At 36.7% G+C, this 18,761-nt stretch overlaps 1 protein-coding gene across 1 annotated transcript in view; it reads right to left on the bottom strand.

Moving 5' to 3' along the window:
• The window catches only part of CCDC102B (coiled-coil domain containing 102B), a 171,012-nt gene extending 154,584 nt beyond the window's left edge, over nt 1–16,428 (bottom strand). The window contains exons 1-3 of the mRNA XM_025048125.1: nt 15,820–16,428; nt 13,275–13,495; nt 7,586–7,694 (exon numbers count right to left, since the gene is read on the bottom strand). Coding sequence (XP_024903893.1) covers nt 7,586–7,694; nt 13,275–13,495; nt 15,820–16,428 — 939 coding nt within the window. The remainder of the gene's footprint in view (nt 1–7,585; nt 7,695–13,274; nt 13,496–15,819) is intronic.
• Nucleotides 16,429–18,761: the final 2,333 nt, after the last annotated feature.

The raw sequence follows: 18,761 nt of genomic DNA, 5'->3' as shown, positions 1-18,761 counted from the left end.
CAGTCACAGAAAGTAGGTGAGGTATGTAAAACAGTCGAATTCAGAGATGCAGAGACTAAAAGGGTGTCATGGTGGGCTGGGGGAGGGGCAGATGGGGAATAATTTTTAAACGGGTATAAAGTCTCTGTTACGCAGGTGACTAAGCTCTAGAGATCTGCTGTACGGCACAGTGCTTATAGTTAATATCATGGCACAGGACACTGTAAATGTGGTAAGAGGGTAGAGCCCCCGTTAAATGTTCTCACACACACACACGCACGTGCACACACACACGCACACACAAGAACACAGGGAAATTTTTGAAGGTGACGGATAGGATTCGTACCTTGGCTGTGGTGACGGTATCACAGGTGTGTGCATCTGCCCAAAGTCATCGAAATGTAGACACTAAGTGTGTGTGATTTTTTGCATATTAAATATATTTCAGGAAAGCTAAATTTTCATTAGAAACACTTGGAAATCCCCCCCAAAAAACATGTCACCTCCCCCACTCAAAAATATAATGAGCTTCTACCCCTAGAGTTCTTGTATTTAAATTACATATTTGGAAAAATAAATAAATAAAAAGAGATTTTTATAGAGCAATAAATGATATGTAATATATATTTTAAAATGGACAACTTTAAATTTATCATTCTAGATTTTTTTATATTGTGGAGAAATTTTGAAATGGTATACTATATATTCCTGTTTAAACTGATGTTTTTACTCAGTAGTATATAATCAATACCTTTAATGTCAGTACATGGTGGGGGTGAGGTGGGCATAGTCCTAAGGAAATGAAGGCAAATGCCTTGCTTGCATCTCCTTTCCAACACAAAAACTGCTCCTGCAGGTAAAAAACAAGAAAGAAACAAACAAAAAAACACTAATTCTATTTACTAAATGAAAGATCCTTATCTCCGGAATGGTCTTAACTGATATGCCTGCATAGAGATTTCTTATAGGAAAAAAAACAAACAAACAGAATCTCTGAATTTACAAGGCATGCATTACTGGACAACGTCCTGTCAACTGGAATATAAAACAAAGGTGTTCGTGGACCAAATGACCCCCGCTATATGGAACCTTTGCTACTGTGTAACTCATTTCGAGATCTTATCATTAATTTTTTTAACCTACTTTCATCATGATTCTCAAACTATTAATCTGTGCAGATTAATTAAATATCATCTGAATTATTTGTTTTAATTTTTATAATAGTATTACTTAAACAGATGTTAAAACATCTGATTTCAACCTTTTTCTTGACTCTTTTGTTTCTATGAGTAAAAGCGGATTCTGAACAGCCTAATTTTCTTTCATAATTCTTATAACAGCCTTGGAGTTAAGTCATCTCAGTGTTCTGAGGGCTACCTTGGCGATGTCTATAAATTATCCACTATTAGTTCGATTAATTCTGACTTGTGTAATTTAGTGCTTGTATTATTCTTAATTACGTTTGTTTTAAAAAGGTCTTGAAGGCACTTATGTCAGCAAAGTGGCGTCCCATGTGCTCCACTGCCCTTTTGTATTTACGGAATTCTAATATGGCATTTTATCAGCCTCGCTCCTTGGCCTGATAAGTTAATTTATGTCCTGCAAAGAACGAGCTGTACAGATGTTCACAGTGGATGGGATGTCAGGGGTGAAGGTTCACTCCAGCATCCTGAGAAACCTCAAATCCAGAGGGAAGGAGAGCAGCGGCCCCATCAGGCTAACAAAGGACAAGCGGAGGGTTCCAACTGCCCTCGGTCTCCTTACGTGGTAGCCAAAGCTGCCACTCAGCGCTACGGGTGACTGCCCTTGACAGAAAACAGGATGGGCCTAGAGGTATTACTCAGGCTTCTTCCAAGACACAGAACCAGTAGGACATGACAGAGACAGACTGGGGTTTATTATAATAGGCTCACGCACTTAGGGGAACCCGAGAGTCCCAGACTCGACCATCTGCAAGCTGCAGAACAAGGACAGCCAGTGGGTGGTCCAGCCTGAGCCCGGGAACCAGGGGAGCCAGGGGAGCCAGGGGAGGAAGTTCTCGTCCGGGCCCGAAGACCTGAGCATCAGGGACCGGCGATGCACACCCCGGTCCAAGTCCCAGGGCCTAAGGACCAGGAGGTGCGACGTTTGGCAGCAGGAGGACGTGGACATTCCAGCTCCAGCAGGGAGCACATGTGCCCTCTGTCTGCCCTTTTGTTGTGTTCCTGAGCTCAGTGGGTGGGATGATGCCACCAGCACTGTGGAGGGTGACTCTGTACACTCAGTCTATGTTCAAATGCTAATCTCTTCCTGAAACGCCCTCACAGACGCACCAAGAAATACCGTTTTTATCAGCTATTTGGGCATCCCTTAGCTTAGTCAAGGTGACACATAAAATTAACGACCACAGGTCGACCCTCAGTCAACCTGGCACCCACATGCACTTCCTTAAGCCATACTTAATTGTCAAATAAAAACAGTAAAAAGGTCATAATTCTGCCTGCTCAACATGACACAATTGTTAGCATCCAACTGAAAATGCACTAATCCCTTCCCAGAAGAGGGGAGGGGGAGGGAGAGAGAGAGAGAGACGGAGAGAGACAGAGAGACAGAGAGAGACAGAGAGACAGAGAGAGACAGAGAGACAGAGAGAGACAGAGAGACAGAGAGAGACAGAGAGACAGAGAGAGACAGAGAGACAGAGAGAGACAGAGACAGAGAGAGACAGACAGACAGAGGGAGAGATCACACACAAATGTATTCAAGCAAAATGAGGAAATAAATACTCATGGCAGTTCCTGTCCTTGCTTCTGCAGCTGGTCACAGGGTCGTAGCTACCTTCTTCGTCTGTCTGCTCTGAATTCCCTTTGCAGTCAGCGAGCACTTCAGCTGGTCATGTCCTTTACCGGGCAGGATGCCCCGAACCTTCATTCCTGAGGCTCTGGGCCATCGCAATCGTGCCTGAGTCCGGTCGTCACAGATTTTCATTGACCTTAATCACAGGGCATGGTAATACTAAGAGGCTCCCTCAGGTAAGGGGCCTCCTGTGTTCCAGACCCCCTCTTCCTCACCTCCACTGTGGAGAAGTCCAATGTCCTCTCGACAGGCAGGGCCACTCACCCCAGGTGGCACAGAAACTCCACTCCTGGCACAGAGTGCAACCCGCCCGGGCGGCAGCCTTCACCTTCCGTTCGGTGGAGTCACGTGTCTCCCGGTAGAAACACCCTCCCTTTGGAACTAGGAACTGTAGGCCAGCAGAGAATAACATCGCGAGAGCAGAAAGCAAAAGTTTTGATGGTGGATGGGTCACTAGGGGTAGTAGCCAGCGGTGCCACCCCCATTCCCACCCCTTGGGTCCTGGATCTGTGAATCCTGGCTGCTGGAGAAAGGACAGCATACATGAGATGCCGATTCAGAGCACACCCCGACTTCTGAGAACTCTGCCATGTCTCTGCAAGGCATTGTCACCTCGCTGGCCCTGTAACTGATCTCCGAAAGGCCATTTCATTGTTCTACTGAGCCAGCGGCTTCAGGACAGGGGGACATTTGTAAGATCAGTGGCTTTCATGAGCAAAGACCCGTGGCTCCATCCCTTCTGCTGAGAAGTGAGTGCCTTGATCAGAAGCCATGCTCTGTGGGACACGATGAGGGCGGAGCCAGCATTCTGTGAGTCCGTGGACGGCAGGGAAGGCGAATCCCTGCTTAGAGCATCCTTCCCAGCAAGCTGCGCCCTCGAGCATGGAAACAGTCCAGTGCTGTCAACCTGCCGCCAGGTAGCGGGGCTGATCACCTTGGGGACTGGCGCCATTTCGGAGGCTCGGTGTCGGGTTTTGCTGCGGGCAGGTTGGGATTGAGCGGAAGAAAGTTGGGTGGATCTGATGAAATGAATGGAAGCCAGTGAGGCTGGAGGTCAGTGTGAACGAGGCAGAATGACAGGTGTGGGGGCAGCGGGAAACGCATTCGGAAGGGAAACCATGCTCTGCTGGATTAGAACACAAGCCCTCCCTGCAGCCTTCTTGGTAGTTACCTGGATGGTCTGGAGGTATGTGAAGGAGGATGGGGGAGGGAGAAGTATCCTTCTACCCTCCCCGCCCCCAGCTGGTAAAAAAAAAAGAGGAGGAGGAGAGTATCTTCGATGACCCTCTCTTGATGTATGCAAAATAGCTCCCATATGACATAATCTTTTTCAAAGTGAAGGTATCAGTGTAGAATTTTAGCAACAATATAATTCATAATTCTAACTTTCTCATTTCTCCCAGATTAGAGAGGTGCTTTGAGGTGTTTGAGGTAAGGCTTCAACGTAAGCTATTAGAACCATTAAAGAGGCCCCAGGAAGCCTGCGTCTCTTTAAATATTTACTATAAATTTTTATAAAAGAACACTGTAAATTATAAACTACTAGGAACGTTGTTGCTATCACAAAAAAAGATAGAATATTTCTTAATAAAATCCATAAAAATATGCCAGGTAAAAGCACATACTTTTTAAAGAAAGATTAAAAAGCTACATTGCATTTTTCTGCTTGATATCAATTATAAAATGTTAGCAGTATCCTTCATATGTGGTAAAAAGTATCTATTATGGAAAGAATTAGTCATTTATTGTTAAAGGAAGGTACAAAAATTATTTGTAATCAATATTACTTACATGAACATTTGATTTTCTAGATCATGAGATTTCATAAAAATGGTCATTTCAGCAAACTTGGAATGCATAATCTAATCCCAAATCAATATTAGCAGACTTGCAAAGGAAAAACTAAATAAGTATGAAATTCAGCATGGGAATACCATTTCGAAAGTAATCATCTCTACTACTCATTGTCTTGGTTGTGTTTTAAATACTTATTAGATTTTACAATTAAATTCTTCTCTAAATGTCAGTGATTTAAGAACGAGTTCCCTCTAAAGCACACCAGACTTTGAAATACATTTTAAAAAATCTTGGTCTATTAGCACATCTGTTTTCAACTCTAAAAATTGCTAAGCTTTTCATCAGCAGTTCCTAGCAAGACGTGTATTCGCTGGTAACGGTTTCAGCATCTGAAAAAGAATTACACTTGCATTCAATACTTTTTGTACAGTAGATGAAGAGGTACAGAGAAAGCTAAGGTAGTTTTCAGAATTTTTGAGAAGTGAAGAAAAGGGAACCTCATGAGGTTCCAAAGAATGCATCATGACACAGGTTTTGATTGTCAGTCAACTGTATAAGAACTTTGAATATTTTACCTTCATAATTACTCTATAATGCCACTTCTAAATGTACCATAAAAATCTTGTTTTGTTATCATCTAGTATAAAACAATTAAACAAGTATATATAAGTAATTACATGTGACTAAGTATTATTATTTATTCAGTTTTAAATATTTTAAACATTTCTTAATATTTCATAAAAATAATTTAAATGTATGTGCATATCACATTTCATCAAAAAGGCTCTATGAATATTACAAATTCCTTTTTAAGGAAATGCAAAGAGATATTTTAAAAAACAATAGTCATGTAAATAATTCAAATGACATTTTTCTTTATCTCGGTTTATATTAACTTCCATCATCTACAATAAAAACTCTTTTCATTCACTGCCACTGTCATTCATTGTTCAAATTCAGTTCCTCTAACTAAAACGAGCCCTCAAACTTTAAATAGTCGAAGAAATTTTCCACAGAAAATTTGAAGTTTCCTCTGTCCCAACAACCCTATTCTCATTTGACCTAGCTAAAAGATTACATATGTATTAACATATATTCCTGTAGGGGCATCAAAATATAGACCCAATTTATACTGTAAATGCTACATTCGTTTCTTCTCATCTATAGAGCTTTGTTAAGCAACTCAAAATACACATTTTCCCATTTGATACCAGAAATACCATCTTTGCATAGAAAACATTAAGCATTTAAAATATACATATCGCTTTGCAGACCAACTCAAAACCATGACTTTTTCAAAAACAGTTGCTACATAAATGTTAAATTACTTGTATAAGTAATTGATATCAAGCATTACAAGACTAGCATTATCAAGTCTATACTACCCACTAGTGGCAAAATATAGTAAGTGCATTTTTCTTTTAAAATTAAGACCAGTTCTATCTTAAATATTAGCTTTCTCAATTAAATTTATAGCCCATCGTATTACAGAGAAAATACACGTAGACTCTAAGCATAGCAAGATTTTTTGTTGTGAATTATTTTTCCTGTATACAATTAATTTACTATAAATGTTCACACCTAGAGACATCATGTTCAGTTAGCTACCTGTGAATATAAATACTGAGAATACTGAGTCCACATAAAAATGCATGCATGTATATACATGCACACACATGTGCAGACACAGACACACACCATATATATATCTCCAAAGTTTATTCTAGAAACAGAACCTCTCTGACAATCTCACATGAATCCATAAAGAAGTAAACTGAATCGAGTTTGTTAGCTTTCTTTAATTTACCCCTTATAGAGAAATGTTCTCAGACTAACCTTGTATGGTTCTCACTGAAATTACTTTTTGTTATAAATGATTTTTATGTGGGAGATAACTGCTTAAGAATATTAGGAAAAGCTCTTCCTCCTTTCAAATCTCAGTAGTCCTCAGGGCTAACACAGCTGACTATTTCTGAACTTGTGCATGGTAATGACCGTGCTCTGTGGCCATGGGGCTGCCCGCATATGATCTGGAATTAAGGCACGTGCTGGCACCTAAGCTTCTTGAACATCCCATCATGTGAATTCAGCAAACTTAAGTTAATGATGCTGAGCTTTATCACTTGCTGGAAACAAACCTGAAGCAACATTCATATGGGAACTCTGCCACGTCTCTGCAAGGCATTGTCACCTAGCTCACCAAGTAACAACTGATGGAAGAGGGCTTCAGACTAAGACACGATTACGTAATTGATTTAGACACTCGGCTTCTTCAGACAGCTGTCGGCACACATATGGTTTGTATGTGTGTATATATTTGTATATAAACACATATATATTGCATAGGCATCAGCTAAATGTTGAGTCATTCGAGAGCATTTAGCTTGTCATTATTTTTGCTTAGTATTTTTCTTTGCTCATTATTCTATCCCACATATTCATCTAGCACAATGCTTTAGTAGAGCACATATGTTCAATTAATATTGTTTAAATAATGAATATCAAAAATAATTAAAATGGAAAGGGTTCATGACATAATTCTATCGATGAAAATGCAAAGGAAAACTATAACAAGTGGCAACGATAAAGCCAGTATGAAAAGAATCTAAATACGCTTGGGATATATTGATATTTTCAGACTGCTTTATAAAAGAAAAAGATGCAATTATTTAATATGGATGTTTGTTATGATACAATGACATCTTCAGCAGTCCCCTCACATGTGCCTGAAATGAACAGTTCATTGTGTCAGGTGGTTGATCAATATAAATGAGTTATTCGGAACGAGATCTCTAATGGCCTGAGTCTGAGTCTACTAGTGACACAATTTCAGTATTCCTCTCATAGAGGAAATCCAAGTTGTTAACCTCTTTTCCTCTTGTCTGTGGAGCCTGCTGCCTTCTGCCCAGCAGGTCGCACAGTGGGCAGAGAAAGCCTCGTTTCATTCATTCCTTTACCCTGGACGTCTCCATACCTCGTCCACGCTTCTTGCCTTCGACTCCTTCAGTTCTTCATACTTCCGTTTCCACAGAGACACAGCTGACTCCAGCCGTTCTATTTCTTTTTCCAAAGATGAACGCATTCTAAATGAAGAATTACAAGCGAAATAGACTTACGATTTAAAAATAGTTGTAGAAATGCCTTCAATTTTAGATATGCTATTTTCCTAATTTTTCATATTTATATATGGTCATTGTCATGACAGAAAACCTTTTTCAGTTTATTAAAAATTATAAATATTGAATAAAAGCTGTTTTAATTTGTTAATCTGTCAATTAGCTTTACAGTAGGTTAAACATATTTCATTGAGCTTTGCCCATGTCAAAATAATTGACTTTCTATCTGCTTTCTCCTGAATTTTTATTTGTTGGAGTAACATGAATAGAACATGAGAATGTTTTTAGGCATTAAAAAATTTTTTTTAAGATATATGTAAAATATAAACAGTTTTTATTAAAGGATATTAATTACATGTGTATACTGAAGCATACACTGATAAATTTCTCCTTAAAATTAATTTTGAGAATTATTTTATTTATAAATAGAATATAAAAATCGTACTTGAAAATTTGAAAAATGTCTCAAATTTTAAATTTACGAGTTCAAAATAATACATGCTGAAAAGTCAATGCCAGATTTTAACATTACACTTTAATAAATCAAATGATAATGTTAGCCAAAAGAGGTCACATTAACATAAAAAAGATTTATTATCACTGAAGAATAAATGCTAATTTTCAAAAAGGTCACCAAAATTACCAGGATAACTATTCCTTCTAGGATGTTATAAGAAGTTCAAGAACATTTCAAACTATAAATTTATTTAACTTTAATCTCATGTATATAGAAATATGGGTATATTCTAAAGATATAACTATATCTAGGTTATATCTAGACTTAGCATCCGTATTCCTAGTTCATAAAATAAAAATAATATAATTTTATTAAAGTATATAAAATCAATATTTGTACTCCTTATTTAAAGCAAATTAGTAATAAATATATTTATTCCTCTTAGTATGTATCTTAAATAAAAAAACTGATTATTAGCTTACTGAAAAAAAATTGTATTTTTTTATGTAAAAAGGTACAATTTAATCAGAGAAATGAGAAGACAGGCAATTCATAAAAATTAATGACAACGTGATGCTTAAATATTTTTTAGTATAGCCTTATCAAAAAAATGTTGTGACTATGCAAGCCTTAAGGACATTGCACACTCACATTTATGCAGCAGAGGGCACTCTTTAATCTTTAATTTTCTGGCCTAATCAATTTATTCTATATTTTAGAGAGATTTTCATAATCGATTACTTATACAGTTAAATTTTTAATGAAAATTTAAGCTATCATCATAGTACTTGAACTACAAAAAGGCAAAGAAAAAAAGTAATTTTACCCTGAAGGATAGTGCATATTTTATACACAAATTCTTTTTAAAAAACTAAATTAAGATAAAGATCAGTAAAAATACAGCATTTTAATATGTTATAAACTTCTAAAAATTGGATTGCTAAACTACATAAATTTGCAGAATAGAAAAGATAAAGTGTAAACCAAAATAATTTTTATGGAAAGTGTGATTATATTTCTATGCAATCTTTTGATACTTTGTAAACTATCATGATCCCATAATAATTGGGCATAAAATTTAGCTATCTAAACAGGAAGATTATACAAAATATTTCTCAGAGGTGAAAATTCCTGAAACATTAATATTTGGAAATACATATTAATCATTTATAAACTGTGAAAATTCATTGTAAAATATCTAATCAGCATTATTTTATAGTTCTATTAATGTAGAATTTTTGTACCAGACAAAAATAATTGACTTGTAATAACATTTAGATATCTATTTTTCTATTAGTCCAAAATCTAAACTAAGTATTTATGTATACTTAGTTTATTTATTATTTGTTTGTTATTTATGAATACTTAGAACATTTATTATGAATAATAACAATTTTTACCAAGTATACTTTCAATATTTGCCACTGTCTGATTGCATTCCCAACTATTTATAATTATGTCTTTCAGCATCTTTCATTTTCGGCATCTTTCAGCAAATAGCCATTTAGTTAATTTAATTAGAAAAGAGATAATTTAAAGAATACTGTTAAGCTCGAAGATGTCCAGGAAGACCAGAGACCAAGGCTTGGAGGTGATACATCCAGGAACACCAAAGCCCCCTCTCATGCCACAGAACTGGTCCTATGAAGACCCCACTGCCCATTGCCTTCCCTGCCTGTTGCTGGTACACTTTCCCAGGATCAATTAGGGTCCAGCAAACAAATATATTCATATTAGCTAATTTTAGCAGAAAAGAAAATTAATAGGTCAAAAAAAAAAATCTGGGAGAGCCAGAGAAGCAAATGGGGAACCCACGAAGCCAGAAGACACAAACATAAGGCCATCAGAATCTTCCCATCGGCACCCATGGAGGCCCCCACTAAGTCACAGACAGCACAGCGTGACCGCAACGCCAACACCTAGAGCCTCAGGCTGGCATCAGCGGAGACCAGAAGCCACTTCTTCCTCTGGAGATAAGATATGGCTACGACCGCTGACATCCTCCACCCTAGGAAGGGTTATGGGTGCTAAATAGGCCAGGTAGCTGCCTCCGAAGAGCTGCTCCCAGGTCTAATGCCTGCACTTGAACTGCAAGACGGATGGAGCTAGAGACTGACTCGCATTTTTCCCAGTCTCGGCAGAAAAACAGACTCTGTCTCTTTAGGTGGACAATGGCCTAAACACAAAATAGATACTAGAGAGTAAGAAATGGCAAAAGTCCACAAAAATTAATTCAAAACAAATGAAAGGCTTAAATATAAGACTTGAAGCTACAGAATTTCTGGAAGAAAACAGGGGAAAAGTTCCTGGAATTGGTCTTGACAATGATTTTCATGATGCAACACCAAAAGCACGGGCAACGAGACAGAAATAAACAGTGGGACTCTACATCCAGCCGAAAAGCTTTTCACAGCAGAGGAAACCATCCACAGAATGAAAAGGCGATTTGTGTAATGGGAGAAAATATTTGCAAATCATCTATCTGGTAGGGGGTTAATAGCCAAAATATATAAGAAACTCATACAACTCAACAACGAAAAATAAAATAGAATAAAATAAAGTAACCCAATTAAAGAATGGGCAAAGGACTGGAATAGACATTTTTCTAAAGATACATAAATGACCAAAAAGTATATGAAAAGGTGCTCAACATCACTAATCAGGAAAACACAGATCAAAACCACAGTGAAGTATCAGCTTATATATACCTGTTAGCATGGCTGCCATCAAAAAGCCAAGAGGTAAGTGTTGGCGAGGCTGAGGCACAAAGGGAAGCTCGTGTTGGTGGGAATGTAAACTGGTACAGACACTATGGAAAACAGTGTGTGGCTTCCTCAAAAAATTAGACTAGAACTACCCTATGATCCAGCAATTCCACTTCTGGGTATATATCCAAAGAAAATATCAGTATCTTGAGGAGACAGCTGCATTCCCATGTTCGCTGCAGAATTGTCCACAATACCCAAGATAGAGAAATGACCCAAGTGTCCGTGGACAGATGAATAGATAACGAAAATTTGGTATGTATATTTGTGGAATCTAAGAAGCTGAACTTACAGAACAATGAAAGGCCTTCGCTCCCCCTTCGTCTTTGGCCTGTCTGTGGTTTGAATGCTGAAGCTGCTGAGAAATGGAGGACGTGCTTGTATGGCGGTTGTTAATTTATTCCCAGGAAGTCACGTATACGGCTAGGTGTGTACGTGCATGAGGGAGGGAGCAAAGATACACATCACGTGCATATCATTCACACTGGGACCTCTGTCCTAGAGAGACTCTACCTCTAGGACAGAGCTGTTTCGTGTCGCTCCTGTTACACTATGTCAGTGAGGTAGCGTTGTGTGTGGGTTTGATAGAAGTCTGTAGCCAGTGAAAAGTTAAATCCTTCAAGAAATAAAACAGAGTTTAGAACCTGATTGAGACCTACAGTTACAGATAAAATTAATTGTTAATATGGATACAGGACTAAAAATTAATTCAGTTTTATTCCCTTTTCTACTAATGTTGATTGCTTCTGTTAAAAATTTATACTTGAGGGCAGAATAATAAATATTTATTGAATACACACAAGCTTGTTTTATAACAATCTATTCATAAAGTGACGTATAGACAAAGAATCTGGAAAAGAAGTTAAGGGGTACGAATCAATCTCAGAGAAACTAAGAAGAAATTTCTGGCTGACAGAACAAAAATGACAGATAAAAAACTTACAGTATTTGTGAAAGGCTTGTGTGCATACTTATCACTATTTCAATCCATTTAAACAATGGAAATTAAAACCATTGTATAATATACAAATATATTCATACTTAATTATATATATTACTCCCAGTTTGTTTTTTATTCTGCCTACTAAGAGTTTTATAACTAAAGAGGTAGAAAAAAAATTTCAAATTTGGGGACCACATTTTAAAGGGCATCAAATAGTCCACAAATATTCCCTCAAATAGAAACAAAAAATAGCATATAAGTGGTCACTTTCTCAGACATTATTTGTGTTTGATCCTTAAAAGGCTTAAAAGTGAAGAAAGCAATGGCAGATTGCATTTTCCGACACTCTTACTACATCAGGACTTCGGCATGCTCTCACTGAGGGTGCACCTCTTCCCTGAACCCAAGGCGGCCTTTGAGACTGTCTCCACCAATAAGCATGGCAGAAGTGGTGCTATGTGACTTTTCAGGCAAGGTCATTAAAATACGATAGGTTTCTCTGCATGCCTTTAAGATGTTCACTGGTAATACAGCCACTGTGCCTTGAGGAAGCCAGGAAACCACATAGGCCACATGCAAGTGTTACCACTGAGGCCTGAGATGGGAACTAAGGTCTGTCACCAAATTTGGGAGTGAGTGAGGCTTCAGATGAGGCCAGTCTCCAGGCTTCAAGTCTCCTCCAGCTTTAGAGCTATCCCTTCTGAAGCCACACATAGCAAAGCCACACTCAAGATTCATAAATGGATACATGGTGATTGTTATTTGAATAACCGTAATTTGGGAAGTTCTGTTACAAAACAATAGAAAAATGGAACATAAGCATCGCTATCCATAGTTTTACAGAAGAGAATATAGCACCCTCTTGGCTAACTCAATATCATACAGCTAGAATATGGCAAAGCCAAGATGAATATCAAGCCACTTAATCTCAAGTCTACTGCTCTTTCCTCTATACCAAAAAAGGTCAATGAGTAAGTGTCTTTTTCCATGATGAATACCTCACAAAATTGTGAGTTGTCTGTTTTTAATATTATTTTCACTTTATTGACTGTAATGTTATAAAAATACACTGACTACTTTAACCATATATTTATTAATAATTCAAATACAATTAAGGTAAACCTACCAGAGATGATGACAAGGTTACCATAAAAGAATGATAAAACCTAATAAATTATAAATTACCCTTCAAATTTTAAAAAGTAAATATATACCAATATCTCTAAGTATATGTTGGTATATGCATAACATTTATTAAATATTAGAACATCATGACTAGTCATGGGTGAAATATGTTATCAAATGGCCAGTTTTCTAGACTTAACAATTTTAAGAATTCTGAAAATCAGACTTGGTTAGGGAAGACAACGATTAGCACTTACTCTCTTTCTTCCCATAAGATTTTTTGGAACTCATCCAAATGCACCTGCGAAGGAGAAATTTCGGGCACTTCATTCCCCAAAGGCAGGTTCACCGCTTGCAGTGTTAATCCAGGTTTCACCGTACAGTCTTCAGACCCACCATTCTTGAATAAATTAGGATGATCAGGATTGAGTTTCATCTCTTCATTTAATCTTAATGGGTCAAGAATCAAACCTTCTTCCTGAAAGGAAAAAAAACATAAAACAATTGTTACTGTTGAATTTTTTAAATCTCTCAGTAGAAAAATCATAAATAACATTTCCATATATTTGGAAGGAAATAAATGTTATGACTCAGGCCAAACTTTAAATTGCGTTCTTCAACCATTGTTTTTCTTTCCTTCCATGTTCTACCTTATTATAATAAAATACAGTTCTCAAAAAGTCCGCTTTAACTTTTAAAGTTTTCTTTTTCTAATCTCAGCTAAAAATAGCCCTGCATAAACTTAAACAGCTGTAAAGAATTATTTAATGAGTTTATGAATTTCTCTTTAAAGTTGATTTTGTCACAAGGCACTTGAGAGTTTCAAAGTAAAGCCAAGTGATTATTTTTTAACATCTTTGGAGGACGGGTAGAAAGAATTTTCAAGGAACTCTTGAATGTTTTAATAAGCTATTTATTGAACTATTTTTTAGATCACTAGTTAAAGATCAAATAGAATTTAATGAGACATTTTAATACATATGAGTATCATTTATCATAACAGCACACTGCATCAAAATCTTATATCGTAATTCCTAAACTTTATCAAACTCATTCTATAAATATTTGTCTATAGTTTAAATTTATCCTGATTTGTGGGTTTAAAATGAGATAAAGCCAAGTTCAAATAAAATCTTAATGATGTTTCATTTTTAGTATTTATTTTTAAAATAGTATGTGGATGTTAGGTTACTAGTATGACTCATCTCTTCATTCCCTCAAAAATTAAGTTATTATGTATGTTATTTTGAAAAACAATAAAATAACACATGTGTTGTTCTCCTTGGAAAATATTGTGGGAAGATAATGCTTTCATACACAAGTATCTTTCTCATTAGGCTTAGAGTTAGCAGGAAAATTGGTCAAAATAAAAACAACTAATTGAAGCTTTTTCAATAGCCAATACTTTGCTACCATCACCAGGAATTTTAACTAGGTTTTTTTCCTAAATAAACAAACTTTTAATGAATATCTACTATGTATGATCTGTTCTTGACAGTAACGATACAAAGGTATTCCAGATGAAGTCCCAAGATACCAAGAATTTCTCAGCAAAATATACATGAAGAGAATTCTCAAATGTGGTGTCTCTTACTTGTAATAATAAATAATTTGTACATTCAGAGTAACTTATGTGAGCTACATTCCCTTATCTCCATCATTACATTAAAATACAGACATTAATACAATTGAATTTTGAGAATATATAACATTTTCCCAAAGATGTAGACGATGGAACAGCCTCAATTGAAAGTTAACTAGTATTAAAAAATAAAATAAAATAAAATAAACATGAAACTAAATAAGCATGAGTAATTACATTGTTGCAATCTTTTAAAAATTTTCATTTACAATGAAATTTAGGTTATATTTATAACTTCAATACATTATGGAAAGGCTTAAAATTTTAGATGGAACTATAGAAGAGCAATTTTATGTTTTCAGAGATGGAATTAGATAGAGATAACAATACAAACTGATACTATGAAAAGTGGTAACATGAATTCTTCAAGTTTCCCAAAGTATGTTCCATGTGTTGTTAATAGTATTTACCAGGTTAAAAGCGGAGGAGGAATGAGGGGAGTGGTTCCTGGATAACTGTTAAATAGTTTTCAAGTTCATTTGCTGCAGAATTTTCAGGAACTTCATGATTCTAAGTAAACCAAGAAATTCCGAGAGTAGGCTGTGTGAGGCATTCCATAAAGGTGTTTGCCTGTGGTATGCATCCTACAGGAATTAATTCTGGGGCCAGAGCCCCAAATCTTGGGAAATGTTTAAACTACTGAACGGATAATTTACTATTATTGACATAATTAGGATAAATGGAGTGAAATCTCTCCAAATATTTTCATTCACATAAATGCTAGGTTAATTTTTGTTTAAAAATATATTCATAAGGTCACTAATATGGCTGAATTTTGTCTCCTCGAAATTCATATGGTGAAATCCTAACACCCAGTACCTCAGCATGTGACCGTGTCTGGGGACAGGGTCTTTGCAGAGGTAGTCAAGTTAAAATGAGGTGTGCCTAATGATGGTGTCCTTTTAAGAAGAAGAATCGTGGACGTGGATACACACGGAGAAGACAGCCATTTATAAGCCAAAGAGAAAGGCCTCAAAGAAACCAACTCTGCTGGCACCTTGATCTCAAACTTCTGGCCTCTAGAACTGTGTGAAAATTAATTTCTGCTGCTGAAGCCACAGTCACCATCCGGGTTACGATTCCCCCTTCCTGCCCATCATGATGGAAGGCATTCTAACATGCCCACAATTTCCAGATCCCTCTGTGAGCTTTCTCCTCACCTTACTATTTGCGTTCTCCTTCGCAGGAAGTTCTCTCTTTACCAAACACTCACTGATAGACTCGCACGTCTGTGAGTCCCTTTGACATTGCTCTGTGTGTGCACAGGACACTCCTGGGAAACTGGGACACTTCAGATCGTGGGTGACTCTGCCCCCCGACGCCAACGCTGGACGCGGCAAACCTTGTTTCTTTTTCAGGGCGCTCAGTTCTTTCACGGCCATCTCTAACTTCACCCTGAGCTGCTTCCCTTCCTCCCGGGCACTGTCCCTTTCGGCCCGAACTTGGCCCCATTTCGCCCTCCAGTTGGCGGTGCAGTCTGACCACCACCGCATGGTCTTCTCCATCTGAGCGGCTCTGGCCTTGACCTCCTCCAGCTCCCGCAACCGGAGCTCCTCGCAGATGTCCCAGTCACTGGCGGTACACGAGCGGGCACAGACGTCGTGAGCAGCACGAGACTGCAGCCCGTACAGGGGCAAACAAGAGTGACAGGTCTCCCGAGGGAACGAGGCAGGTGCGACCGCGTCACAAGGTGCTTGAACCGCTGACTGCCGCGGGGCACGGAAAATTTGTGTTTCCTCGATTAACCGATAGATGGAATCTAAATTCATATTTGTCTTTTCAGGCCTAAGAAAAGACAAAAAAAAAAAAAAACATAATTGACATTTGAATTTCCCTTGCAACGATAAGAGCAAGACTCACATTTTTTAAAAGTTGATAAAAATGATGTATCTTTTCAATATTGCATATTTTCTTTTCCAGCATAACTAAAAATATAGAAGAATTTATGCATTTGTAATTATTCTCGAAGAAATAGAAATTGCTCATATTGAATTTTGCTAAACAAAGACAAATAAAAATACCAAGATGCAAGTGGAGACAGCGTATGACAGAAATAATTCATTTTAACAAATCGATTCTATCATGTAGTATTTATGTAACAAATACTGTCCATTAATTACTCAATGGCACCCTATTTCCCTGCTAACTAAAGCTTCAGGTAGAATATAGAATCTATTGATCTCTGGGAGGATAAGCCTCTGTCCCAGCCCCAGGGGCTAAACCATGATTGGTCTAAATCTTCCAAAATGACCTCCGTTTCATTGACCATTCACTGGTCTCAAGGTAGCATATGACCTGGTTTACTGATGGAGAGATGAAGGGAAGGTCTGATGGAGAAGTGTCCCACCTACAAAAATTTGAAAGCATCAGAATGAGAAATGCTTTTTCCTCTGTTTTTTTCCTGCCTGAACAAAGACATGAGTCTGGAAGAAGGTGAGTGTAACGGCCACCCTGTAGCATTTTAAATGTCAGAACAGCAAGAGGAAAAGTATTTAAAGACTGGATTCTACGTGAAACCCAGAATGCATACCTCTGGTTTCCTTGCTCTGTGAGAATGACTCCCTGTGTCTACGTAAGCTATGGTCAGTGAGTTTTCTGTTACTTGCAGTCAAATGGATACCTAATACATGAATTAACTCCTACTATGGTTAATATTATATGTTTTATAAACAAAATATTTTTAATAACCCATGATCTTTGTCCTTAAAGATTTTTTAGTCCAAAGAATGAAATAACGCATATAATAAAATAATCATCATCATCATCAACATCATCATCCACAGTATGAAACTATCTTGATTCAATCGATCTTTTTTAGTACATATCATGGGTCACATCGGTGTTAGCTTCCTAATGCTGGTATGGATGAGATTCTCTAAGAGCAAAACTAAACACGTGATGAACTGTCTCCTAGACGTAAAGAACCTTCACAGCATGGATAACACCGAGCAGAGTCTTAGCAATTTCAAAGCTTTATAAAGGAAATAAAAACAGCTTTCCACATAAAACAGCAAAAGGCAAATTAATTGGTAAATGCAAACTCTTATCACATTCATTACTTATTCAATATAGCAATGTTGCTATATTGAGGATATAGCAATTGAAATCTTTATAATAAGTGCTTAAAATAATAGGTTAATCTACAAATTAACAAAACTCTGTATATAAGATTACCCTTTTTATTATCAAATGAGATTTTCTGGTGTAAATAACATTTTATGACATTAATTCCTCTCATTTTTTTCATTTGCTCTTACATAGTTACAGATCAGAAACTATCTCTTTACAAACCATCCATGTAACCAACTGAAGGTGTTTCATTATACCAACAGCTTACAAAATAAGTCTCTACTCACCAAGAAGAGACTATATGATATTAAATGTATATCGTTTTTGGTTGTAGAAAAAAAGAACACATTTTAACAAGTGTTCTGTAGAGGTGCCAAACAAATTCACTCCTTAGTATAATACTTATGACAGTAGTATGGATTCATTGTTGTGATTATTTTTGTTAGCACCGGTGTATGTCCAATCATATTTTAATTAATGCTGATTTGGAGTAATTGTTCCCTTCTATCCTGTAATTTAGAGGGCAATGAAAATAAAAATGATCAAATTTCTTGGAAAACCAGTAAACCAAGACAAATATTTTTTTAAAAAAATAAAAGAACAAAAGGAACTTTTAATTAAAAGCACATTAAATATTATATATATTTTCATATACATACTCATTATTTGCTACTTAATGAATTATTCCTTTTAGTTAAAATTCTGAAATGAAGACAAAAATTTATTTCAGCATATTAAATTTATCCTTGCCATTTTTCAAAATAAATCAGCACCATAAAATTATAATGTCTTTAAAAATGTCACATTAAGTTTTATTTCACTAGTGTTTTGAAGACTATATAATTGGATTCTGGTACATTGAGATTTTGCCTACCAATTAGCTGTGTGTTTTTTACACATCTGACTATACAGAATAGAGTTGGGTTTAATCATGCAGTCCTTGAACTAGAATAGTTATTTCCTATTCTGAAGTGTTTCTCAAGCAAGTGTAGTGGGTATATTTAATCCTCATGTGTATTTATTAAATCATTCA

The sequence above is a fragment of the Pteropus alecto genome, unplaced genomic scaffold, assembly GCF_000325575.1.
Source record: "Pteropus alecto unplaced genomic scaffold, ASM32557v1 scaffold14, whole genome shotgun sequence".
Taxonomy (NCBI): domain Eukaryota; kingdom Metazoa; phylum Chordata; class Mammalia; order Chiroptera; family Pteropodidae; genus Pteropus; species Pteropus alecto.
This window is presented reverse-complemented; position numbering and strand designations above follow the sequence as displayed.